A 27,971-nucleotide genomic window follows, 5' to 3' on the forward strand; every position below is an offset into this window, starting at 1 on the left:
AATTAAAACAAATTCCTATTTACAGAGTTAAGTGTGAGCTGGCATGTATTTTCTTATCCTTTAATAAAAATACATATTATTCCAACTTTGAATAAATCAATTTTATGTATTAATACTTTTCATACTTTTGTATTACTTAACTCATCCATAAAATAATGAAAATTCTCCAGATAGCCAAAAACTAGCAATTAGAAAATGTGTACATACTTCATAAAAACTTCATTACTTCTACTTCACAAATTAATCTTATTGCAAAATAAATATTAACCAAATAATAATTAGCAGAGAGCAATATTATGTTCCTTTCCATAAGAATTAAGCTCTCTCAGACAATAATAGAAAGAAAATTAAACTGTGGAAAAAACCCACCTATGACAGTTTTACCCAAACTAATGCCACCCATGACAGTCTGCCCCAAGGAAGTGGTACAAATGGACAGGACAAAACCCAAATGGGTAGTCACTATCTTTATGCCTAACTAATTCAGTGCCTCCAAGAGCAGTCTTCACCATCTGCCCCCAACTCCTCCTTAAATACTAAGAAAAATACTGTGGCAGTCACATCTTCAAGACAGCTGGTTGCCCACCAAACCATGAGTCCGTACTTTCTGCCAGGCTACGTTCCCCTCAGGGAGCTAAGTTTCTGCCTTGTTTGCCCTGCTAGGGCAAGTAAAAGATGGCAGGGCCAGATGTTGGTTGTCCTGCTGTAATTGGCAAATACACTAGCAGGAGACCCAGAAGGCAGCTCCTACTCCACCAGGTAGACATCAGTTGTTTCACAAAGCAAAAAGGCAGGATAAACACCAGGAGATACACAGCTACGTGTCTAGAGGCAGCAGCGTGAACACAACTGGATCCTCAGCTTTGGGAAAAGGAGTAAAGACCACAGCGGGTTTAAGTCCTTCAAAGTGGTATGCAAATGTAACTAGGAAGTCTTCTTTTTCTTCTGATCAGGAGATAGGAATGGGTATCTGCAACATCTGCAGCCATGATACAGTTTATGTTAAATTTCACATGTATGTAAATTTCACAAAGTTTCAGACTGCTGTTGAAGTCTGCACCACTTATCTGCGTCACCTCCTCCCCATGCCTCTGAGACAAAAGCTGTCGAGCAATTTAGTTTGTGTGATCTGCAGTGTCTGCAATAACATTTATAAGAGTTTCGATAATTTGGGATCATCATGCTGGTGATCCACCTAAAACAGGTCTCCCTCTCAACAGCAGTACTGAAAGTGAATGTACAGGTTTTACATCACTGTACAGAATTTGGCTAAATTTGATTTTAGACTATGCTTCTTTGATTGACTTACACTGCAAAATGTTTGTCAGCTATAAGACCTTCTCATCAAAATGATATCAAAACAAGCTTTCCTGAAAACTGGAAAACCTCCTTGGCTGGGGTCAGATTACCTTCCCCTCATGTCTTCTATCATCAAGCCCACCCAAGACATGAGCATCAGGAGAAAGATAAAAAGGATGACAAAGTATTTTGAAAAGTAAACGAGTCAATGGAGTTGAGAGGAAAAAGACAGAAATAGTGCTGAGAAAGAAATGAGTAAAAGGCACACACAGCAGGCAAAACATTATTTTCTCAAGATGCATCATCAAATATGTTGATTTCACTCTAATGATTTTGACATTTATATCTATAAAAATGTATTTTACACTATGCCACATTTTATAGCAGAGAACTGTTTTGCACAGCTCCCATGTATAACTCATGTGCACTTGATAATATAAAGTCCATTAGAAGCAAAAATATCTGCAGTGCCAAAGTGTAAATAACTGCAGCACTACAATGAAAGTTTGAGAGTGGGAGCTGTAACTGCCTTCTTAAAGTTAAAACCAATTCTTTACCCAAGATTTAAACAACACAGCCTCTTCCTATAAGATTTGTAGGACTTCACAGGAAAGATAAAATGAGAGGAAAAAATCTGTAAAGCTTTGAAATTTCTTGGGTAAAACTACCACATATTTACACTTTATCAGGGAATAATGGTTTCACATCAACAATCACAAATAGATTGAAAATACTTTTATTGGTATTTCTTGCATTTTAAAAGCACTCTACAATCAAAATTCTGTAACAGCAGCAGCAAAGCTCCAGAACAAATGCCAGTAACTTCTGCCTTACCAAGGTACAAACCTGTAACAGGACTGTGAGGTTTTCCAATAACATGGCCAATGCACTCATTCATCAGAGCTTGTAAACTCTAGGAAAGACAAACAAAAAGTTGTGATGTTCTGTTACAAGAATGTTGATGGTCATATGACAAAGCTCACAGTAACAAAATTACATTGTTCAAGCATGTATGCAATCTGCCAGATAAGCCCCTATATTCTACCTATTCTATTAAACTTCTGGATCCACATTAGCATTTTGACTTAACTGATTTTTTTCAAGCTAGAAGTCTTAGCTTTGTATTGCCTTTTGTCCTTCTCAAAATTACGTAACTGTAAGACCTGAACAGTGGCATATCATAAAGAACATTTGAAAATATAAAGATATTGGAACTTAACATTCATTGTTAATATAATGAAAATCACATTTCCTGGGAAAACTGTAACAACCTACTCTGCTCTTACCCTCCACATCCCAAGAAGAAACCTAAAAAAATTGTGGGAGAATATGATAGCCTGAATCTTAAGATGAAATTCTGTTAAAACAAAAAATATTATCCCTGCATATTAAAAGAAATGCACTTTCCTTATCTACTCATGAAGCTATCAAAACTTTCATGAAAGGAATTTTAGAAATTAAAATCACTGAACTGTGCCTCAGACAATCTGAGCCAAATTATTAGGTGCACTATTCAATAGGTATGTAAACCTGGACAAGCTGTTAAATCTTTCTCTGGTTCAATTTACTTGTCAGAACACCAGGGATACAATGCATCTTCACAAAGTAGTAAAATTATGTTCTTTGGTAAAGCTGCTGTGAAGGTCACTTCTATTTGCCAGTCTCTCAGTGTAGCCAAAATTTCTTCCAGAAATTCAAAAACTTAGTGAAGACCAAAAAGTTCAAGGATTAAGAAGAAACAGAATTATAAAACTAAAGAAGCACTGAGCTTGAGACTGGCATATTTTACCAACGCAGACTGAGCTACATCTTGAAATGTAGAGCTCTAAATACAGACCATCATTCTTCCATGACATGACGCAGTATCTGAGAGATCAGGATTGACATTGCCATTTCTAGGTAAAATACTGTGACCTGTGCTATACAGATTAATCAAAGTGGCTTCAAGTGATGATCTCCAAAACTGAAATCCAGTTTAAGAAAGGAAAAAAAGTTCAAAAATGCAGTTAAGGTTTTGGGCTCCCCCCTTTTTTTCCCCCCTTACTTGCTCAAAGTCTGTTTCAGAAACTGTGTCAAAGCAGGAGAATTTAAGGGGCTACTTCCTAAAGCTAAATTATCAATGTATTCCAAATAACAGCTTAACTCTGTCATTAAGGCAGACAATCCTTTCCCAGCAACACAAATGCAGGACTAACACATAATTTACTAGAGAGCTCCTGATAAAAATACATGTGGAAAAAAGTCTAAACCATGTATTTTCTGGATTATGCAAGATTAATGTGGTTGGCATTTCATAACACATCTTGAAATAAGCAAAAATCAATAGGTGCTAACACTCACATTCTGCTGTTTTGTGGCAACTGTGCTTGCACTTTTTTGTAGTATTTGCATCAAGATGAGAAATAAATTCTCAGAACAGGAAAAGGAAGAAAGCAGAGTAGACAAAAAAGCCAACTCTAGTCTACTGGGCTTTTTTCATAATAAAAACAAAAGAAAGATGTTCTAAAGTCTGTTTCATGTTGGAACTACTTGAAAATTAAAAAATCTTTAAATGACAGGGATTTTGTATTCATATCCATAGATGAACTTCAAGTGTTAGTTAAGCCTTAGAAACTAAAATTTAGAAATTGATTATCACAACTATAAATCTCTGTAGAAAGCTGCTGTCAGCTATTCAAGACCCAAGATAAGGTGGCCTCCCAAGACAGTACTAGCAACTCGTCAGCAAACTGAAACCATTACTGGCAATGGTCACAAATCTATTCTTTTCACCATCTAACAAACAGGAGAGATAGCAGCACAGCATCAACAGTGATAGACCACAGCAATTGCTTCAGAATAGCATCTGTGCTCAGATGTTGTTTTATAAAAAGTATCCCTGAAAAACATATATTGATAGCTTCACTGACAGCATTTATAAATAAACACCAGTGGAAAATCTTATTCATACCAAGAAGTCATCTTCTGGGAGAGCTGAAATAAATGCTGGCTCAATGGCTTGAAGAAAATCAAAACCTTGAGTTGCCCACCTATGTAAAAGAAAAGGAAAAGACAGAAAATGAAACAGTCTTTGGCTAAAGCCATCAATTAAGAGTTAACTACATCCAAGAACAGTAAATAACAGTTAACTATTTTTCCTCTGCAAAATATGATAAAATTCTCATTAAAAAAACAGACTAATATATAAAATGTAAAAATGTTACCTTTTATACAGTTATATTCAGACAAAGCCCGATTTTAGCAAGGACACTGCCAAATAAGGTGAGCAGGCCATGCTCTGTATCTAGACCTATAACATTCTATCTTCCAAACAATATCATCAACTCACCCATCATTTGTTTCACAGCAACAAGCCAAACCACTGCAATCCCTGCCTGAAGTCTCCTTTCTGATACAAGACTGAAAGGATACTAAAGATTTCATGACTATCGGATTAGTAATGACTGGGCATCAGTGGTTTCATGACCTAGAGTGGCAAAGTAAAGTAAGTAACTTGGCTGGAATGACTTGTGTCCTCAGCCACCTGCTGTCCCCCATTGCCTCCCTCTTTGACCTACTTGAACTAGCAGCTGCAACTTACAAAACACAAATAGAATCACAGGATATCCTGAGTTTGAAGAGGCACACACAGATCATCAGAATTGAACTTCTGACTCCACAAAGAGCAACACAGAAATTAAGAGCACAGTCCAAATGGTTCTTGAACACTAGCAGGCACAGGGCCATGACCATTTCTCTGGGGAGCTTTTCCCAGCACTTGACCACCTCTCAGTGAAAAACTTTTTCCTAATACCAATCTGAAACTCCCCAAATGCAGGTTTTAAGCCATTTTTAAGCTATTTTCTCTTGTACAGACACCAGAGAGAAGACATGAAGTTGCAGATAGCAACTCCTTTTCCTCTTCTCTTAGCTGAGCAAACCTAGCATCCTTAATTACTCCTCATTACATCTTGTCCTTTAGTCCTTTCACCAAATTCACCGCCCTTCCTGCTGCAATATTTTTATGTCCTTCTTAGATTATGGAGCCCCAAAGTGCACAGAGTACTCAAGGTGAGGCTACACCAATGCTAAACACAGCGGAACAATCACTCCATCCAGCTGATTAGATCTGTTGTGCCTAAGGCACCCCAGGGTATAGTTGGCCACTTTCACCACCTGGGCACATCGCTGACTCAAAGCTTACAATCAACAAGAACCTCCAGGTCCCTTTCTGAATGGCTGCACTCCAATCTCTTGGCCTCTGATCTAAATGGATGCCCAGAGTTACAGCACCCCAGGTGCAAAATCTGGCACTTGCCCTTGTTAAATTTCATAAGGTTGGTTACTGTCCAGCCCTCATAATCTATCAAGTTCTCTCTGTACGATCTCTGTGCCCTTGAGGGAATTAATGTCTTCTCCCTATTTAGTATGGCAAACTTATTTAGTATGTACACAATTCCTGTATCCAGGTCACTGATAAAAACATTGAAATAAACTGGCCCTAAAATTGAGCCCTGAGGAACACTCTAGTGACCGGCTGCCAGCCAGACATCACTTCATTTACTCCAATATTTTGAGCCCAACCCTTCAGCTCCACCAAAAACTACCATGGCAGTAACAAGTTGGCTGTTACCTGGGTCGAGTGCCTCGGCCACTCTCACATTTTGTTAGCACATAATTCATCCATTTTCTGGCAAAGTTGATATATTTGTCTCCAATTTTCTGCCTGAATTCTCCAGACATCAGACGAACAACTTCTTTATGGTACTGTAAGAAACTAAAGATTACTTTTCACATATTAATAAGAAGAACAATATCCACTGGAGTATTTGCAAGCTAACAAAACTCTACAGTATGGTAACAGTCACATCCTATTCGTAAACAAAATTATTTTATGCACGCAGTTGCCTACTTATAGACAAAAAATTAATCAATAAAAGTATGATACAGTGAGAGGCAGTACTGAGCCACACTGTTTTTCTGTGTGCATCAGGCATGTGCTGATGTTTAACAGTGTACACAGCATTGAAGAAACATCCTACATGAACACTTGGTTCTGTAACCAGAGACTGAACTGCAAAGTAGTGTTTATTTTTAGTTATATTGCAGTAACATTAAGGGATAAATAAGTTATCTATGTGCATTTAAAAATCAAACAATACCAGCTATTTCTTATAAGACTATCCTAGAAGAATATTAGGATATGACGCAATCTTTAAAAAATTTTACAAAGCCCAGAGGAATCAAATAGCAAAACAGTTAAAACATCTAAACACAACATTTTGAATGCCTGCACTATAATGCAAGCATTCAAAAGCTTGTACTGCATCAAAGAACCACCACAAACTCTGAAGAAATGTCTCATGTTACAGTATTATGCTACTCTAGGCTCAAAAACAGTGAGAAGGTAAAATCACAGGGTGGTGGAGTGACCATCCTTGTAAGTACTATAAAAATGAGTAAATATGGCCCTTTGTGATATGGTTCAGTGAGCATAGTGGCACTCAGCTGAAGGTTGGACTTGATCTTGGAGGTCTTTTCCAACCTTAGTGATTCTGATATCATCTAAAATGTTGCCAAGCAGCAGAGCTTACAAGACTATACCTGAAATCATCAAGTTCTTAGAAGCTTTTCAGATTTCCAGGCATTGCTAATTTAACAGATTTATCAGATTCATCTGCTGCTTTTCAATTATTCTCAAGTAAAATTTCTGAGGCAACACTTTCTATGATATCCTGCTAAAACTGGGAAGTCGCATTTCACTAGAAATTACCAAATGTGAGGCCCATCTACATGAAGGACTGCAAGGAGGATCCAGAAAACAACAGACCTGTCAGTCTGAAGGTTATAGATCATTTAGTACAGGACAACCAGGAAATTAGGACCATCCAGCACGGGTTTGTGAAAAGCAGGTTCTACTTGACTGACCTGATCTCATTCTATGAGAAGGTGAGCCACTTAGTGGATCTGGGAAAGGTTGTGGATGTCATCTACCTATATTTTCATAAAGCTTCTGACACTGTTTTCCACAGCATTATTCTGCAAAAGCTGGCTGCTCATGGTCTGGGCAGAGGTTCACTGTTTGCTGTGTAAAAAACTGGCAGGATGGCCAGGCCTAAGGAGTGGTGCTACACTCTGCTGGCAGCTGGTCACTACTGGGGCTCCCCAGGACTCAGTTTGGGGGCTAGTCCTGTTTTATGTCTTTATCAATGACCTGGACCAAGGAATCAAGGGCACCAGTCAGTCAATTCACAGATGACACCAATATGAGTGGGAGTGTTGATCTGCTGGAGGGCAGGAAGGCCCTGCAGAGGGACCTGGACAGGCTGTATTGCTGGACCAAAGCCAATGGGGCGAGGTTCAACATGGCCAAATGCCAGGTCCTGCACTTGGGTCACAACAATCCCATGTAGCACTACGAGCTGGGGGAAGAGCGACTGTAAATTTGCCTGGGGTAAAAAGGCTTGAGGGTGCTGGCTGACAACTGGCTGGACATGTTCCAGTGTGTGCCCAGGGGGCCAAGAAGGCCAATGGCATCCTGGCCTGTATCAGCAACAGTGTGGCCAGCAGGAGTGGGGCAGTAATGGTACTGGGCACTGCTGAGGTTGCACCTCAAATACTGTGTTGGGCCCCTCACTACAAGAAAGACATTGAGGTGTTGGAGCAAGTCCAGCAAAGCGCAACAAAGCTGGAGCTCAAGTCTTATGAGGAGCAGCTCAGGGAGCTGGGATTGTCTGGCCTGGAGAAAAGGAGGCTCAGGTGCAACCACACTGTTTTCTAAAACAGCCTGAAAGGAGGCGATAGTGAGGTGGGCGTCAGTCTCTTCTCCCAAGTAATAAGTGTTAGGACAAGAGAAAACAGCCTTAAATTGAGGGGAGGTTTAGACTGGATATTAGGAACAATTTCTTCACTGGTAGAGTGGTCAGGCATTAGAATAGGCCACAGGAAGTGGTTGAGTCCCCATTCCTGGAATTATTTAAAAGATGTGTAGATGTAGACATGGTTCAGTAGTGGACCTGGTGGGGGTGAGTTAACAGCTGGAATTGATTATGCTAAAGGTCTTTTCCAACCTAAATAATTCAATAGTTCCATAAATTCTTTTATTTCCACAGTTATTAGTTACCTTATTTGCATCAATGCAAAACCAGAAATTTCAATTGGTTTTTGTTTCCTTACCTCAAACCCAAAATTATAACCCTGAATCATGGCTTCCCGGTAGTATTGCTGCAAAGTGGCAGATTCAGACTCATCAACTTCAGCATCAAACTCAGATGTGAACATGTGATCAACTCTATCAATGGCACTGCTTATCTTATTGCATAGCTGTAATGCATCATTCTGAGTAACAACAAAAAGGGATGGGGGGGCAGCAAAATATTACTCAGTCTTGTCAATTGTAGAATATAAGGAAAACATGAATCTAACAATTACATTATTTTAAATGAAAAGGTACTATAATGCCACAAAAATTCATTCAGTCTTGAAAAAACAAACATTTTCCAGCAGTTGCATGAAGCAAGTCCTGTAATTAACTGAAGTATTATAATAGAGTTCGCTTGCATGTGATTAACATTAAAAACAAAGACGGCAAAAGAGTGAGCAGGGAACCAACAAAAAAAACCACAAAACAAACAAAAACATCCAACCAAAACCAGACAGACAAGAAAGGAGAAAATGAGTTCTACTCTCTATAGCGTGATCAAGCCTTTGGTTCTATTTTCACCTCGGTATCTGGACACAGCCTCTATTGAATGCAGGGACTTGAATGCAGAGACTTGATACTGCCACTTAGAGCCCAACAAACAAACAAACAGCCAAACCAAACCCATCAAAGAAAACACTCATCAAACAAAAGCAAAACAAACAAACAAAAAACCACACCACACCCACAAAACAAGCAAAGAAATATGTAAAAACTCACACCAAATCCAAGAGAAAACAGAGACTACCCATTTTTGCATTTTCAAATATAGGAAGAAAAGCTGGCTGTTGCAGATAATTGATTTTGACAGAACTTGGTTTTAGAAAATCATACACTTTTTTTCAATTCAATATTGCTGCCACTCTGTTGCTATGGTATTTCATCTGCATTATGGACTTGTTTCCCAATCACCCAATGCAGAAATCATTACACCAATATAGCTCAAAAACACACTCACAAGTCATGTGCAAAAACAGAGTGGAAATTGTACTGAAAGTAAAGTCGATGGAGGACTAACAGATAACTTGCAAATTGCAAAATATTCCATGAGCTTTGTAATCAAATCTTCTTCCACTTTTTTACTTATCAGTGAGCAAAGCACCATCAGTTTTGACAAATAATCTCCAAACCTGCTTACCTTTAGCTGCTGTAGAGCTTTGGCAATGATTGGTTGGCTGGATGTCTGCTCCTGGTGCAGAGATATGAGCCCTTCAATAGACTGCTGGAAAGCTTTTCTCTGACTCACAAGGTGGGCAGACTGAATGACTACAAGGAGGAGGTTATCGACCTGGAATACAAGGCACCACCACTTCTTGTAAAGAAAATCCTCTCTGTACAAATATATCAAATATCACCAGTTTCCAGTCAGTTATTTTTTAAATTCTAGTATATGAAAGACCTCTAGTCACTATTCATTAAAATCTAAATACACACAGAAAAGCTTGATGCTGGCAACTAAAACTCTCATCTAGTGGGCAGAGTTCCATTAGGGTAAATGCCACAGCAAGTTTTCATGGGGAATATGGTCCTGTTCACTTCAAGAAAATATGGGAAACACTGCATTAAATTACCTTCAGATTAGCTATACACACACACACACACACACACACAAAAAAGGCAACATCTAAGCAAAAATAATTATATTTTCTTAAAGCAGATGGAAATAACAACCATCACATAAACAAAGAGGTTTTATCCAAGAAACCCAGCATACTTCAGGACAAAAGCCCACTACTGAATAGGGAAAGACAAAGATTTAACATGCAGTATTTGAAAATTTGAAATGCTCAAAATTTGAAAATTATCAATATATGATATGTTTGGGAAATCAGAGCTCTGATATTACACAAATCTATAATAGCATAGAGTCACAGATAGAGCTGCCATACTAAGCTCTGCTGATTTCAAACTACAGACAATGCACCTGCAACAAGTGACTCATAAAACAAGACCTACTTCATCCTGATTTTCAATATCTCCTCCCCAAAGAATAATTTCATGCTCAAAATTCTTCAAGTGTTGATGATATTCTTTCATTTGATGAGTACTTAACTAACACCTTACATTTTCCTCTAGTTTGCAATCAAAATGCATTTTTTTAAAACAGAACCTTTCTGAAGGACTTTTTATTTCCTAATCTTTCAATCCTGGATTTAAAAAAAACCTAGTAAGTGTTACAGACACACACACATAGTGTTTTATGGATACTCACATATGGAAGAAACCATTTGCAAACCAATTTTCATCTATTGCTATTTTCATTTTCTGAAGGAAATAATAACTTTGATAGAAGTCTGAAGAACTTCTAAGCACTTAATCAAAGGCTGTTTTTTTATTGTTCAATTGGAACAACAGGCAAACAAGAAACAATATGTTTGCATGTTAAAAGCAGCAGTATGTAGAGGAGTAACTTTTTCAACTGCCTGTAATTGTCAGAACCCTCTGAATGCCAAAGGTCAGGCACAGTGACATGGAAAGTCACTCCCTTCTTGGACAGTACAGCCCATTTACAGTAGGGATCCAAGGAACTGCATGACATACCAAAAGGAAAATTCATATAGCTTAACATTAAGGATATGAGAACACAACAGGATGGGAGCTGGCTCAGCTGTCAGAGTGCAGCAGAACTGCTGGCAGGGAAACCCTGCTGGCTTGGGAAGAAGGAAAGTATGACTGGAAACATTTCTTCCTGCAGAACTGTTGAACATCCAGTAACTTCCAGAGAAATTTAACATCAAATGTCACAATTCATCCAAGATCAAAAGCAAATGGTTTCATGCCTCAGTGTGTGGAAAGCAGGCAACCATCACATGTTCTTAGAGACTGATGATTTCCTCATGTTCTGTTTTCGAGTCTTATCTGCCCTTCTGAACACCTAACTAGACATTAAAAGTATCTCTATTTTTTTTATACTATTATACAAGCACAACTCTGAAAAAGGCACATTTGTAGAGAGATCCTGCTAGGAAATGCTACAATCCATTTAATATTTGCATTTAACACAACGAAGAATCAAACTCACTCCTGAATTTAACTTTTTATTCCCTATAAAAGGACACATGCTTCACTTGAATCACTCCAGCTAACCTGACAGAATAAGCCTTCATAGAGGTGTAGAGGAAACAAAGAGTGGGGGAATAAGACCGCACCCACCTGCATGGTGCGCAGCGTATCAACCGTTTCTACCTGTGGCACTACTTTGACTGGCTGACCCTCCCAGGCACTCCAGCTGTCATCTACTTCATGGTCTTTGTCACTGTGTTTGGTCATCAGCAAGTAGGCCTCGTATGTAAGCTCATCTGAATCCTTGGAGCAATCCTTGCCAGCAGCTGCATTGAGGAGCTGCAGAATCACAGCCTTTTCCCCTGCAATACTGCCTGGTACAAATACTTGTAAACTCTCCAGTCCAGGAATTTGTACCTGCAGATAAGAAATACACTGAATGAGTGAATCTCATTGTCTTTATAGCAAATAAAAAGATAAAATAAGTACTATCATTTAAGCAGCAGGAAGAATCTCCATCATAAAAGGCTGTACAATATACATACTAAAACGATACCTTCAGCTATTTTTGCATTGAAAGTCAAAACGCATTATAAATTTATTTTTTTTTAAATCCACTGGATCACCATTTTCAGTAATTTCTTTCTGTGTATTTTAAGTTAATCCTTCTACATATTCTCCTAAATTAAATTTGTTACAAAAGAAGTCCAGCTTCACATATATACTATATATGTATGCAAATACACATACGCATACATATATAGTATGTATAAAATACATATGTAGAGTATAAAATATATATACACATATTTTAAAAAGTAAATTAGTCAACAAAGAGTGGAGTATTAAAAGAAAAATTCCTTCAGAATTCATACATTTCTCAGTGACTACAAAAGACAACGAGTAAACAAAAATCTGTCTAAAAAAGTATCAATTATTCTTCTACTTTCATAAAAGCCAGAATAAGTCCAGTTAGAGCATTCCCTTTTAATAAAATACTACTGCTACTACTTAAATACTACTTCAAATTATATCTGTCACATTGGTAGCAATACTTCGAGCAAGTCAGGCATCAGAAGCAGATGGTAAAATAGCCAGTATCTTGACTTGACATGAGGTAAGTGACTCACAGTAGAGTTAAATTCTCTTTTCAGAGTGCAATGTTATCAAGCTAAGACAAAACACTGCACTCAGCACTTCTACCACTAGGCAGGCATATTTTATAACTAAAGGGACTATAATCTGCAAAATACTAATGGTTGTTACTAAAAGCTAAATTAGATTCCCAAAACTAATGAGCATCTGCCTGAAAAGGCTGTTAAAAATTTAAGCTCCCTACATGATATTAGAGGGCCAATATATAAAGTGTTCATTATCAAAACGTGTGTCATTTAACCCATGTATAACAGATGTGTCAAACTCAAGACACAATTTTTTTTTTCCAAAAATGTATGTAAGAAAAAGATGCAATCTTTCAAAGGTCTACTGTAACTAATACGGTGTGTTGAAGCAGCCAAGACTACATACTTGGGGGACAATATATTTCTAAATAAACATAAACTGCTTTCCCTGGCTATTTTCCAACTCAAACAATTCACAGACCAGGGCCCTGCTGAGCCAGTAGTTTTATCCATGTATTTACAATCCTTTATGAACTTCACTCCTATGAATTTGTTTGTGTCCCCTTAAACAAATTTCTGTATTTAGCAAACATTTAGATAAATCTTACAAGGATTATGTCATGAAAAATTTAGTGCATTATATCCTGACTGTTAAATAGATTAATTAATATTAATATATTTTATTATATTAAAACAATTATATTAATTAATTATATTAAAACTATTAATTAACTATTATATTAAAGCAATTAATTAATATAATAATTAAATGCATGGAAGGACAAAATAGAACAGCAAATCCAAATACATTTGAACTGTTAAAGCAAACAACTACAAAAAAGACTTGTTGACCTAGGAATTTTTAAGGAATTTCGCAAAACCACAAATGTGGGACTTTACATTGCAGTAAACGTAGATCAGCAAGAGCTTAACTTACTTTTGCTGTATAACAGTTTTCTAGCAACAGTTACTCTGGAACAGAACACAGTCCCTGCATTTCTCACATCCTTGGTACTCTCTAGGAAGCTTGCTAAAAGCAGACCTCCACTATAATACTGTTGCTTTATAAAGCAAAACACAGATCTACTACAGTCTGAGATTATCTACTCAAGCATGTATCCATTCACCTTATAGATTTGCAAGTATTTGTTTCATAGCACTCACTACTAAGTGTTATTAAACAGAAAGGTTTTCCCTCAGTCACAAAGAAAATCTTTGGAAAAAAGGAATTAAGGCACTGATTTCCCAAAACACAGACTAGCATTCTCACTCATACAAGCACAGGTACAGAATCTGACTACCACAATTCAGTATTAAATACACAACACTTTAAATGTTGAAATACAGATGTCCCCTTAAAACACTAGAGCATGCCAATATTTGGCATTTTGCTTAGTATACTCAGTTCACTTTCATGCCTCTAACTTTATTACCTATGTGAATTTACCTTCACATACTCTTTTGTTTTCAGAGCATTCAGAAGATCTCGCACAGGGGCTGACAATGCAAATTCTGCTGCTATTTCAAGGTCCTACAAATAATGACAAAACAAAGGAATATGCTTTCAGACTAAATTTCTTAAATGCATATAAATAAGAGGAGACTCTGTTAACTTACCTTCCTCAGCATTTTAGCAAAACCAAGAGCTTTGGAGGCCCTTTCTCTAGCTTCATGGAACAGTTCTTTCAGTGCTCTGCTGGTCTCTATAACAGACCTCCTGAAACATTGGTAGAAATGAAATGACAATGTTTTAATAAATCATATTACACATACACAGCCATTAGAAAATAATTATTTACATGTATGTTAGCAAGAAGAACATAAATATTTACAAGCAGGTGACAAATAAATTGAACTTGCATAGGCACATTTTTGGTAAGAATACAAAAATCTAATTCAAATATCATTACATAAAAACCTCTCATAGCCTGAACTACTACTATTGAGAAGATTACTGGGCTTCAAAAAAACCAAAATAAGGATTCATTACTAGTGCACACAGAAATACAGTGATACAGTCTATGGAGCCTTGGATTTACCAAGTTTGCATTCTAAGGAATAAAATACATTATGCATCTCTCAGTGGTAGAGAAACATATATAAGTACTTTGTTATTATTAAGCCAAAAGGTTTAATACCTGATTTCATCTGATGCAGTACTGTCATCAGCACTGGCCCAAAATTCATCACAACTGTCTTGGAGTCCAGAATCTAAAAATATTCCTGTAGACTTCAGCAGCATTCCTGCAATATCACTGTAGCAACAGAAATGGTGAAACTTCAGAGTTTTGTTTCCAAGCCCATGTACAGAAACAAGCAGCACCCTGGGGCCCACAGATGCCACCTGCACCTACTGCATCCTACACCTACAGCCACTGCAATAATCCACATTCACAAAGACTAACAGCTGCTTAATGACATCTCAGGAAGTCCCAACTGGGAACCCCAAACAACTGCTGACTTGAATACTCCTCTGGTATAAAACAGCACCATAAGCAGAGGAATTAAATAAAACCTACCAAAACAGCTTTCCAGCTTGAGCTTCACCTCCTCTTATATAAGGAGTTATTTCTTTGGTGAAATTCCATTCTTCCTCTAACAGATTTTTTAAACTATGAGATGCTTGAGGTAACTGCTGCAGCATTTGGATCCAGCTTCGCATATAATCAAAGTAAACCTGAACAAGGACACAGATCATTTAAACAGAAATTGTTACACAAGGTGTTAAGGATTAGAACTTCTCAAATCAATAGACAAACTCAGTATTATACAATTTTTAGGAGGTATTTCTACAATAATTTTCATTTGCTCCAACTGAAAATGAGCTCCATGTTTTCATAAAAAAGGTGCAATTTATGGCTCAGCAAGTATTAAGTTCTATGTCTCCACAACACCTTCCTAAAAATACTGATGACCTTCCATGCTGTGCTGCTATTTACCATTGTATTAGTGAATACCCACAGTAGCCAGAGCTTTTAAAGCCTGAACTGCTAAAAAACAGTCTCTAAACCTTTTATTAACTGGATTATGTCAAAAGGTTTTATCTGAACATATCCTCCTGAATATGGATAAGTGCTGTGAAAAGGTTTCTGAGGTTCTACATTACACCTGCTGTTCCTTTATATCAAGTCTTATCTTTCACCTTTATTTAATTACTATTGTTTTAAACCAATACGAAAAATCCAGGTAAGTTCAATATTTCTTTAACCAACTGCCCTTCAGGATTATATTGAATGCAAAAAATTACCTTCTATTTCAGTTCAATAATCCATAACATCCCTCCTCAAAAATGGTTAAGATACTTTCTATTGGTTTCGGGTATTTTCAGACTACACTGTAAAAATGCCAAGATCACAGAATCATGGAATATTTTGGGTTGAAAGGGACCTTAGGGATCATCTAGTTCCAACCCTTATCTTTGAAAGGCCAAAAGTTTTTCCTAAAAAGACGACTTTAACTAATTGCAACAATGAATACATTAAAAATAAGGTATCAATTATGCATTAATGCAACGCCAATAGATAAAGATACAATATTAGCAAAAAAAAAATATTTTATTCAATATTAAAAAGGTTACTAAAAGCTTAGTTCAAACTTACGGAATTTACAGTTCTATATATGAACCATTTTTGGTAATTACAGGCAATTTACAAGTATATTGTACCACAGGACAAAACCCAGTATTGCTAAAACAGCACTGACTTGTGTGTTACCTTTACAAGTCCATTAAAACAATAAAATTGCATCAAAGCAGGGAAAGGAAAAAAAGAAAAAGGCAACCATCCCTAAAAGGGATAACAGATTTCTACTAGCAGCATTCAGATCAATACACCTAGTTGAATGCTCTTTTTTGAAGCTTACCATTAACATTTTATGCAAATCCTCTTCAAAAGAATCAATGTTGCAATCAATCTTTTGTAAGTCATCTAACACTTCCCGTAACATGAACTGGTAATATTGCTTCATTAAGAGTCCACCCTTCAGAACTTCTTTACACTCTCTCACTAGCTGCAAGAGAAAAACCCCAAAACTGCCATCAGTCAAGACATTACTCTTAAATTCACCCCTTGTCAGCCCAGTTTGTCTAAATATGTTAGTTTGCCACTAAATAATTTCTACAGCTTTCTGAAACAAATACAGTTGCCCTACACATCTGCAGGAAAGACATCACTAGTTTTCCAGGATTACTGCAATCCCATTATTTGCAACATCAACGTAAGTGGAGATGGAGGCAGATGTTTCACTTACTCCCTGCACAATGCCATAGCAAGCAGCTTACTGGATAATTAGTTTAGAAAGGGGCAAAAGGGCTCACAGCCACAAAATCACCACCTTCAATAGAAGCAAGTCAGGAAAAATAAGCAATGTGTTAAGAGAAATGTTTGACTACAGTGAATTCACTGTCAATCTCCTGGGCAGGTGCCCTCAATTCCAAAATCCATTTCAGACTGAAAACGATTAGTGGTTTTTTGTTGCTTCCCTGAGCAAAGCTAACATGAGGAAAGTTCTTTTTTCAACTGCAGAAGGGGTTGCCTTTGGAAGAGCTGTCACCTCTCCCTGAAAGCTTAGTCTTTATCTATTTCAAGAGACATGCACAACCACAGGTACAGGAGTACCCAAGGAGCAAGGATCATTTCAAACCTACACTAACAAGTTAATGCTTTTCCTTCAGAAGCCCTTTCAGTGCTAAGTGTGTATTCTGAGATCACCATCATCAGCCTTCAGGTTTGACAAACCCTGATTTTTTTCCTGAGGGTCAGAGGGAATGGAAATGCTAGTTGATTAATATGCTTTTTAAAATCTTCTACTATGGCTCTCCTGGCAAAGTAATATATCAACATAGCGGACTCCATGTATGAGAAATTATAATGGCACAAAAGCAGAAAACATACAAGAATGTTATTAGTATGACAAGAGTCTTTGGAATCCTTTACAGCCCAGAACACACTGCTTTGCACTCCCTGATGTGCAGAGGAAACAAGGACAATAGTCTGAATTCTACAGTTTAAAATTTACTAAGTTAGGTGAAAAAGGGTAAAAACAAGTTATTTTTTTATAACGTGGAAATCCAAACGGACACTTTTATATCCCTAACATGTCATATACTTTAAAATTAATGTCCTTCTTCACTCCTTTCAATCACATGCAGTGTACTTTCTGTTAACCTATGGGATTATTTTTTCCCTTCAATGCACATCCATGAGAAAATAAACTTGAAAAGCTTCATTAAAAATTGAGTTTATTTAAATAATACTCTTCTACAGGAGTATGCTATTGAGTAACAGAATATAGGATTTACAAAAAAACTAAAGAGTTAATCTTAGTGTCAACTTTTGAAACTGAAATTCACGAGGCAGTGGCCAAACAAAACGTTGGTGTACAATGAGCACATGAAAGAATACACAGCTTAAACTGAAAATTTTGTCACTATTATTGGTTTGATGGGTTGCTTTTTGTTTAGGTAGTTTATACAATGAATTATTTTCTCAAAGCAGGTGGGGCAAGACAAACAATACCAAACTTAACAACCAAACAGAAATAACCCACATGCACATACACACATCCACCTCTCAACACAAATGCTGAACTTAAAAACCATCTTGAACTGTTCAGGTACTAAACTGCCATTAAAAGAGAACAGCTCTCTCTAATAACACAGGATTATCAGGATTACAAAAACTAGTACTGAAAGTAAAACATAGACAAAAAGGAGGAAGGCAGCAAGAAAGGACAGGACAAAAGGCACATTGTAAGAGGCATATAATCTGTGTTAGTTTTCTTTTTGTGTAAATACTTTTTATTGAAAATCATACTGATTTTTTAATACAACCGACTTGCTGGTAATACAAAAATTTAATGTCACCTTGAAAAAGGTGAGTAACAAGACTACCATACCTGATACATTCACACAGTACTGCTACAAATTTCCAATGGTACTAAAAAGTAAGAGACACTTAAAGGTCTCGGTGCCTCAAATAAGATTCACTAGGTCAATCATTACAAAAACCAGACTCTGCTATGCTACTTGCACAATGAACAATCAAGATGGCAAGACCATCTTACAGAAGGAAATGGAGCAGTGCCACTTCAAGAACCTTGTGCTGTAGCACCAGCTCTCCTTCCTGAATAATACCTTGAAAGAATTGAAAAATCTTATGTCTGCAGTTAAGATGGCCCAGCTGTCTTGGGTTGTGTACAAGTTTTGCATCCCTGCCCAGTGGCCAGGAGATCAGCATGACTGAAGATAGGTGAGTTGGTCGTATTTCAGATGGTCAGCTTCTGAGGGCTAGAGTGTGATGCAGGACACTGATGAGGTCCCCTCTCAGCTATCTCTTCTCATGGCTGAACAGGCCCAACTCCCTCAGCCTTTCCTCACAGGAGAGATACTCCAACTCCCTAATCATCTTTGTCCTCCACTAGACCCAGTTCTCCAGGAGTTCCATGTCTCTCTTGTACTGAGGAGCTCAGAATTGGGCACAGCAGTCCTGATGCACCTCACTAGGTCTTGAGTAGAGGGGCAGGATCATCTCCCTCAACCTGCTGGAAATGCTCTCATAGGATAATAAAACCACCTATTTGGGGAGCAATCTAATTGTAGGAATCAGATTACAGAAGGCTGGACCAGAGTATCTCTAATCCAGTCTTCTCTGTAATTCTGTAATACTCTGTGGACTTGCAGAATAACACAGACTCTTGGACTCTTCAGCTTCATGAAAATTTTAGGAATTATAATTCTTCAGGAAACAAACAGATCTATTTGTGAAACATCCTCCACAGCTCCTTTGCCTATTCAGAAATACTGTGTGGGACAGGAAGCATTTGCTGAGTTGAATTAATTTTTTCAATGTCATTAGTAAGGCAGTATCCACCACCAAAACATTCTTGTACAAAAACAAGAATGTTTTCCAGGAAGAAAGTGTAATTTTTACTTAACTTAGAGTCCACAAGGAGCACACAAAATGTTAAGGGGGAAAAAACAAAAATCACCCCCATCTCTGTGCTTAACAACAGAGTATGCTATGCAGCAGATTACTGTGTGACTGTTAAGGCTGAAATTGTAGGCTTCAATCAATGGGGAGAACAAGGGAGAGCATAAGGCAGGAAGGAAGAGAGGACAAATTTATTTGGGACCACAAAGTAACATAGGAATGGATTTAGGATCAGCAAGTAACTGGGATGTGAGACCATAATCAGTCCAAGAGCTTATTTAGATGTTTACTCCTAGAGATCATCTCATAAAACCCCAATTTGGTTATGCTTGCCAGGATGTAGGGACATCATATGAATGTAGTAGGTCCTAGACTATAGTTTGAAAACTGGCATTGATCTAAACAGCCTTCATTGTACCCAACAGCCTCCAGAAAATAAATCCTTAGACAATACTCTCAACTAGTGACAAGACTGACAGTCTTGGGTCACAACCCACAGAAAATAATACACTAGGCTGGGGAAGATTTTTTTTTTAATTTAATTTTTCTTCTCAATTAACTTTCACTATGCCACTACTGCACATTAGTAGATGTCTTTCATTCACAAAAGAAAAAAATGAAATCAAAGAAAAAAGAGAAATACAGACCCTTAAAACTACTTATATTGCCTAAGAAACCCAAACAGAGGAAGATGTGCTAGAGTAGATTATACAGCTTATAATGCAAATGGAATCAATACCATCTATTTCTGTTGGCTAATAATATTTTTAATCACCAGTTTCGATATGGAAGCCTAAATCAGAGAGCTACATGACTTGTTATTTATTATGCAAAAAGCAGATCTCCATACGAAATGCAAGACTATTTACAAAACTTATTACATAATTATACATTGTAATTTCTTACACTAATCCTCTTTAAACTGACATATCATATGAAATGACAAACTATTTCAAACAGGAAATACATATTAAAAAATAAATTGAAGCAAACCTGTTTAATACTCAAAAGAGATGGTTCCCCAGCAGGTCTTTGTTCCAACCTCAGCTTGAGACATTCATGGATAACATTAAGCAGGACCCGGCAGAGAACCAAGAATGCCGGTTCAAAAGATGGTAAATCCATGGATTTCAACTCCTCCCATGATACAGCACTGCATTTTTGCTCACAACAAGGTGGGAAATTTAGTAACTGCACATAATCTGAACACAACATGGGATCTGGAAATTCTGAAAACTGTAACAAAAAATAGGTATCATGAAAAGGAACCTTAAAAGTCTTTAGGATTCTGGATTTGTTTAAAATAGCATGCACAGAAGCGTGTTTTTAAAAGGTAAAAGTCTATTAGCTGGCAAGTCAACCACACAAGTTTCAAGTTTATATCATTGGGAGATTTTTATGTTAACTTTTTTTTAAGGATCCTCAGTCTCAGGAAAAACAAGTATGGACCCTTTGGAATGAACAAAATCAATTTATGATTCTGCTATGACATTATCTAGAGAAACAAGTATACACTAAGCTGCATCAGGTACATAACCCCATTCCTTTTCAAATACATAATGCATATATTAACATAAAACTCCACATTGTAAATGAATACAATATTCAAAAAAATGTCACTAGCTAACCTAAGCCAAAGTACCGAAAAAGTAACTTTTGAATTTTGGTAGCTTTTAAATTTAAATTGTGTAAAAAAGGAAGATGAAATATAGACATCAAACTGGTTTGTTCTTTTGGGGAATTTTGTTTTTTTTGTTTTTTTGTTTTTTTTTTAAATAATAGGCTTATTTTTCTTTTAAATTAAGATTCCATTTAAATAAAATTACTTTTCTAATTAGAGAAAATAACTGAAACTTTATGAAATAAACATCCTAGAAATCTAAGCTATTTACCTCGTGACAACATTCTAAGCAAGGCTGTACATAGAGGTACTCTGGGGTTTAATTTAGAAAGAAAATTAATGGACTGCAGAACGTGTAGCTCCAAAAGATAGCAACACACTAGTCATCACTCAAGGATAAGATTTGTTTCAGATTAAGTTTGTTTTATTCTTATTCTCATTTCTCAGCTGCTAACTGTGACACCTGAATGTCCTTCATTCATACAGTAAACATAACTAGCATTTTCTAGGTTTTTCTTCAGCCAAATTTAAATAACATCACTACAAAAGGGAGAAAATTAAAGTACCAGCAATTAAAGTACGGTAATGAAAAATGATAAAACTACTGCCTAGAAAGTTTTAAAAACCTTTTAAATTCACAATCTAGCAGAAAATTAAAACACATATTTACAAACATATCTTCTTAAATGGAATGTTAATGTCTTCCTTTTTACTCTCTTTAAAAGGAACATATAGCACCAGAATAGCATCAGAGCTAAAGATCTCTACACAAGAAGTTTTCATTAACAAATAGATCATTAAAATACTTCCACAGTACAAAAAAACCTTAAGAAATACAATCCTCATGGTGATGCAAATATAGTTAAGGGAAATTCAGTTCCTATAAACATTTTAAAAAACTAATCTATAAGCAAGAATTACATAGCCAAATTGAACAGATTTGCAATATTCTTTTCTAGCATCAAGGATAACAGTAAATGACATTAGGGCTTAGTACTAGACACCTAAACTTTTATCATTCAATCTGACTAATCTTAATCTTCTGCAGGCCCAATCTGAAATATTTCAAATACTTCTTATAAAAACCTCAAGAAAAACTCTCTCTTATTGAGAGCATACAAAAAAACATACTCTAAATTGCAGCCAGTTGAATAAACAACAAACAGGGTACACAAGCTTAAAGACATTGTATCAAAATAATATCTGATCTCATATGCTAAGTTAGAAATAGTATCCATCTTCACCAAGAATGAAATTGTAGAACTTATACAGAATGGACTCTATAATACCTAGAGCCCTGTTAAAGTATCAGGGCTTACAGAGGAATCACACATGTTTTAGAAAACATGAAGACCAGGAATATGAATAGATTTACACACATTTAGGATGAAATGAGCATTAAAATGTATACAGTGGAAGAACCCAGAAAGTAAATTTTAGGTGTGCTTTAGACACTGTTTAAGCAACAACAGAAACAAAAGTATGTCCAGAGACTTAGAAATATACACATAAACACAGAGTCAAGTAACAGAAACAATAAAGATAAACAGAATACTAACAACTCTGTCTGCATACAAATACCAAACTGAACTGCACTAAAAAAAAAAAAAAAAAGACACTACATTCAAAGTTCTGTCAGATGCAAAGACCAAGCAATTGAAACCCATCTCTTCCATTTAGTATAAAGTCATCTTTTGCTGCAGTAAGTACCACAATTCTGACAGAGTTGTTTGTGGTTTTTTTCTGGTAACGTCCTTCAAATGTTGGTGCAGGAAAGAAGTTTACAATTTTTATATATATATAACATTCACCTTTACTAAAAACCATTACTTAAAAGAGAATAAAGATAATAATTACTGAAAATGAACATTCAAAGTAGTCACAAGGGTAGAGAAGGGAGAAAAGATTAACCTTACATCTTATACAAGTCATCCAACACTACATTACTAGAAAGTCTAATTCTGTGAAGCTGCAGCAAAAACTCTAGCCACTTAATGTTTCATTAATTTGTTTTTAAAACCCTTATGCAGTCAAAACTTTTGAGGTATTTAGCAGTTCCAAAAATATATTCAAAGTCCATTTTCAATATCCCCATATTATGTGTTGTTTACTTTGATTTTTTTTTAAATTTACTTCAACCTATATATTAAGTTGAATTTTCCTAAGTGTAGATGGTTTGGGGGTGCTTTTGGTTATTGTAACAAGATACCTGCAAGTTTTCCTTAGGCACTTGACGCTAAGGAAATGTTTATGCATTTCTAATGCAAATTTTCTAAAACACAAGCTGAAACCAATTAGAGAATAAATAAAATTTCAACTAACAGCTTAATTTTTACAGTAATATCTACCCTAGTGACAGTACAAATAAAAAACTTTCAGAATTAAATAGCTTTATATTTATAAATTTATTCATCCTAAAAAAATAACTTCTAAGGGAGATCAACAATTCTTAGTCCTTTTGCAAATGAGACAGTCAGATTAAAAGACCTGCAACATTTTGAAGACCACATATGATATCCATATAAGAATGGGCATATTGGCTAAGACATGCCTTTGTCAGGAATTCTCAGTGCCACTTTACCAAGGAGAGCAAGTAATCCTTACCATCAATTTTTCCTAGCATAAAAATGCCTACAAGTTAGATAACAGTTTATATTAAGAAACAATACTCTGCATTGAAAGAATTAGTGACCACATCTTACAATATGAAACTACTGTCCTTCACTTACTGCTTAATTCCTACATTGGTTTTATTAACTCAGTCATTCTTAATTATGAATATAAAATTACCAAAGAAAAACAATAGTTAAACTGAAAGCCGGCTAAAGAATGCAACACTAACATGACTTGTTTTCATAGATTTCAAGGTTGAGTCCATTCATTTATCCCATCTCTCCTCAAGCATAATGTGCCATCACAGCACTTCATTTGTGCAGATGAGAAAAACCACCAAAAAAACCTACAGTGACATTTTTATAAAGAATGTCTTGCAGAAAAACATCCACTCTTGAAGACAAGAAAAACTACCACCTCCATAGCTGATTTTTCTCAAATTCAACTGTTGTGCCTGATTTTCCACAGCAATTTTTCTGACTTGTTGATTTAGACATTAGAAAATATAATAAACAAAAATGTTATCACAAAAATGTCATTTTAATTATGAACAAGAAGAGAACTAGCTTGGGCTTCACACAAATTCAGTGAAACGACAGATTCATTTCCATGGAAGGAGAACCGAGCTCCCAATCATAATATACACTGTTTTTCAAAAACCAACTAAGCAACCAAAATGTTCATAAGATTCCAATTCCTACATTTTCAGTTAGGAACAACACATCAAGGAGGTGCTCCTGTAATCCATTTACACTAGTAACCTACCTCCAGCGGGTGATCACTCCTTACTAACGCCATACGAGCCCTTTGCAATGAACCATGCATTAGCTTGTGCAGTCTTAAAATTAGTTTCCTCAACCCCATTTGCTTCAGTGCTTTATCAACAAACGGCCTGTAAATAGAGGTCAAACAGTGCTGGCTGCAGCTTCCCTCAGAGCTGCATTCTGGAATAACCCAGGAAGTAGAGTCATCCTCAGATTCAAGCCTATCAAGCCTTCTTGAAAAATGGTCCTGAAAGTCAAAATTTGGCTTATTAGTAAAATTGTTCTTGATGGCTTGTCTAAGTTCCTCAACATTCTCCTCAGAGATTTGTTCTTCACCATCACTCTCTTCTGTGCATGTTCCTGAGGACTCCTTTACTTCTACTTCCCTATCAATGTCTTCATCATCTGGATCATTGTCCTTAGAGAGTCGAGGAGAAGGAATTTCAAACACTGGCCAGCCAATGTCAGACAGATTTTTGATGCCCAATACAGTCCCCATAATCCTTAGTTTCTGGTTTAAGTCTTTTGTAATATTTAACCACAGACAGAGTGCCTGCACCCTGTCTTGGAAGTCCTTTGCAGCATACTTTTCGTAGTCCTTTTGAAGAGCCTGCAGAGATGGATAAAGTGCTTCTATGTACTCCAGCAGCTCCATTATTCGCTTTACCTGCTCAAATGAGACCCGCTGGCGGTGGAGGTGTTCATGGTAACTCGAGTAACCCAAAGCACTAGTTCCATGTGTTGATTTGCAAACTCCTTCTCCTGAAGTACCATTGAGACTGGCTCCATTTTTTACAGAGAAGTTTCCATAGTCCACTTTGAAGGTGAGGATTTCATTGATGATATCGGGGATAGCTTGACGGGCTGCATAGAGATAGAGGTCTTGGTCATTAATGCTCCGGCCAGCATGCCAAGCTTGCAGCTCCAGCCAGATCAGCTCATTGGATCGGTTCAACCAGACAGAGGAGGTGTTTTCCTGTCCTCTCTGTTCCCTGTCCTTTTTTTTCGAGACTGAGGTAAGTTTTAACAAAAGCCGGAGGGTTTCAAAGAATTTTAACCGGTCTGCCGGGCAATCAGTCCTAGAAGTCTGGCGTGTAGTTCTGGGTATTGGCATGGGCACAGAGACTGGAAGCTTAGCATGGCTACAGCCAAGGCTGAGGTAAGGCTTATTGAGATCAACATCTGGAATTGTTTTTTTTGGCAGAGAGCCACCAACTGAGTCTAACATAAATGAGCACTGCACATTTTTCTTGTGATCTCGTTCTGTTGTCCTTAGGGCATCTCTGATCTTTTTCCCTTGCTTATAGCTGTGCTCCTCCACATTCTCAATGGTTTTCCCATTGTCTTTATGCAAAGACTGAGATGGCACACTCATCTTTTCTGTAAGCAAAGAAAAAAGAATGTGACTCCAGCAACAAAAACAAGCATATTTCAGTTCAGTTCCCAATCACTTTTCTTAGGTTGAGCATAAAAATGGTTAATATCAATAAAACAAAATAGGCATTGATAGAAGTAAAATGTAGTCTTATTATTAGAAGTTACCACTACTATACCCTAAACCAAAGGATTTTTTCTTTTTCTCTTTCTTTACCTTTTTTACAGAAAGAACCTCAGAGAACTCTCATCTTGAGTATGCCAATGAACATGGTATGACAGAAATTAAACAACCAAGTACCAGAAGCACAAGTAAGCCAAGCTCCTAATTCCCACAATTCTTTCAGTTATCTAAATAAAGATACCTTAAATCTTATTTATAAACATCTAAAAAATTATTTCAAATTTATTTTTATAATTATTAGTTACATCCAACCAACCTCTAATAGACTTCTCTTACTGAAGTATAGCCATTCAAGCTCAGTAAGAACATAGGCATACACATTCAAGGTCAACAAACTATTCCACAAGGTTTTGGTGTGGCTTTTTTTTTCCTCTTCATAATACAAAATAACTGTTCTGAGATAGTACACAGAGGCAAAGTTTAAAAAAAAAAAAACCAACCATGAACTTTCCAGAAAGAGATACTTTACACAACATAATCCATTTAATCAGGGAAAAAAACCTCAAACACATTTTAAGATACTCATGATAACAAAGAAAAGGATATTATCATGCCAGAAGTAAGAACCATTAGCCTCGCAAATAGAAAGACCTTGCTCCAAAAACTCAAAATCTATAAGCAGGGATAAACAACAACTCCTCGTTTCTCATAAAGGTATCAAACTTCCACATGTGCTCAGAAGCAAATAATACATTATATTTCCTTAGTATCACAATGTCTCTGTTTAGAAACTAACTCTTTTTTAAAGCACATAATGAAAAAACAACAATTAAAAAATCACCCAAAGCAGGAAAAGTTTACATAGCCACTATATACAGGGCAAAAATAGAGCTAATGTTGCAACAGAAGAATTTTACTGGCTTTTAAATGTGCCTTTTAGTGAAGTTAAAGAGGCTTAATAATTCTAATGCCTATAGTTAACTGGCAATAGAAACAGGATTTTTCTGTATTTTCATATAAGGAAGAGGTATTTTGGTGAATGCTCTCTTCAGTGACGTTATTTGGAAGTTGCATGAAGTGAAAGGGAAATAGAAGCTTTGGAAAATGTTTGTATTGGCCCTTCTTTTATTACGAACTTGCATTCCACAGCCCTACACAACCAAAGAATTTACTATATTTCCTTATTCACCCCAAACGATTTTTCTTCCCTACATTTTACCTCAAAAATGTTACCCTTGCTACACACTCTAGTATTTCCTTGCTTCTTGTGAAAAAATTTAAAATATTGCTTCCAAAACATTAACTAGCAATAGTCAAGCTGCAATAACTATAGCAAAAATTGTCTGACATTGTTTAATATATTTTTAAATAAATAACAAACTAACAACAAAACAAACCCACAAAAACCTAGTTGTATTTGGTATGAAAACACTGAACATACAATCTTAAATGGCTTTTTTGCATCCATGCAATTTCATCAACAACAAAAAAAATCATTTTAAGCTAAAAGGTTTTATTATGTGGTACCATTACCCAGCAACATTAGGGAAAAAACGCATATCAAGTATGGGGTTTCCCCATTATCTCCTTATACTAAAGCATCAGAAGCAAGCAGAAGTAACTACACTTTAAGTGATCCATTGACATTAAAGAGTAAAGAATAATCACTAAAAATTGTATTTTGCAATAAACAGCCTGTGAAGTGCTTCAGAACATGAAAACTGAGCGGAAAAGCAACTACACCATTACTACAGATCACAGAATCGCAGAAAAAAGTGATTAAAAAATACTTCTGAAAGTAATTTTTTCCAACTTTCTGCTCAAAATTGGGTTTATTTCAAAACTACTTTAGCCTGCTCATGATTTTAACCAGTTCTGTTTTAGAAATCTCCAAAGATAGAGATTCCACAAGCCAACAATCCCTCTAGTAAATTTCATTGTTT

The 27,971-nt window shown here is 36.4% G+C and overlaps 1 protein-coding gene across 4 annotated transcripts in view; it reads right to left on the reverse strand.

Annotated features, from left to right (window-relative positions):
- MAP3K4 (mitogen-activated protein kinase kinase kinase 4) overlaps positions 1-27,971 on the reverse strand; it is a 63,307-nt gene that overhangs the window by 21,573 nt on the left and 13,763 nt on the right. For 2 of the 4 annotated variants that reach the window (XM_059841273.1, XM_059841275.1), the window contains exons 3-15: positions 24,532-25,910; positions 20,526-20,768; positions 16,465-16,611; positions 15,123-15,280; positions 14,742-14,858; positions 14,221-14,320; positions 14,051-14,134; positions 11,633-11,899; positions 9,618-9,767; positions 8,455-8,616; positions 5,912-6,045; positions 4,250-4,328; positions 2,146-2,212 (exon numbers count right to left, since the gene is read on the reverse strand). In XM_059841273.1, coding sequence (XP_059697256.1) covers positions 2,146-2,212; positions 4,250-4,328; positions 5,912-6,045; positions 8,455-8,616; positions 9,618-9,767; positions 11,633-11,899; positions 14,051-14,134; positions 14,221-14,320; positions 14,742-14,858; positions 15,123-15,280; positions 16,465-16,611; positions 20,526-20,768; positions 24,532-25,910 — 3,087 coding nt within the window. Of the gene's footprint in view, positions 1-2,133; positions 2,213-4,249; positions 4,329-5,911; positions 6,046-8,454; positions 8,617-9,617; positions 9,768-11,632; positions 11,900-14,050; positions 14,135-14,220; positions 14,321-14,741; positions 14,859-15,122; positions 15,281-16,464; positions 16,612-20,525; positions 20,769-24,531; positions 25,911-27,971 lie in introns of all 4 variants that reach the window. The other 2 variants (XM_059841274.1, XM_059841276.1) reach the window with 1 other exon arrangement.

The sequence above is a fragment of the Haemorhous mexicanus genome, chromosome 3, assembly GCF_027477595.1.
Source record: "Haemorhous mexicanus isolate bHaeMex1 chromosome 3, bHaeMex1.pri, whole genome shotgun sequence".
Lineage (NCBI taxonomy): Eukaryota > Metazoa > Chordata > Aves > Passeriformes > Fringillidae > Haemorhous > Haemorhous mexicanus.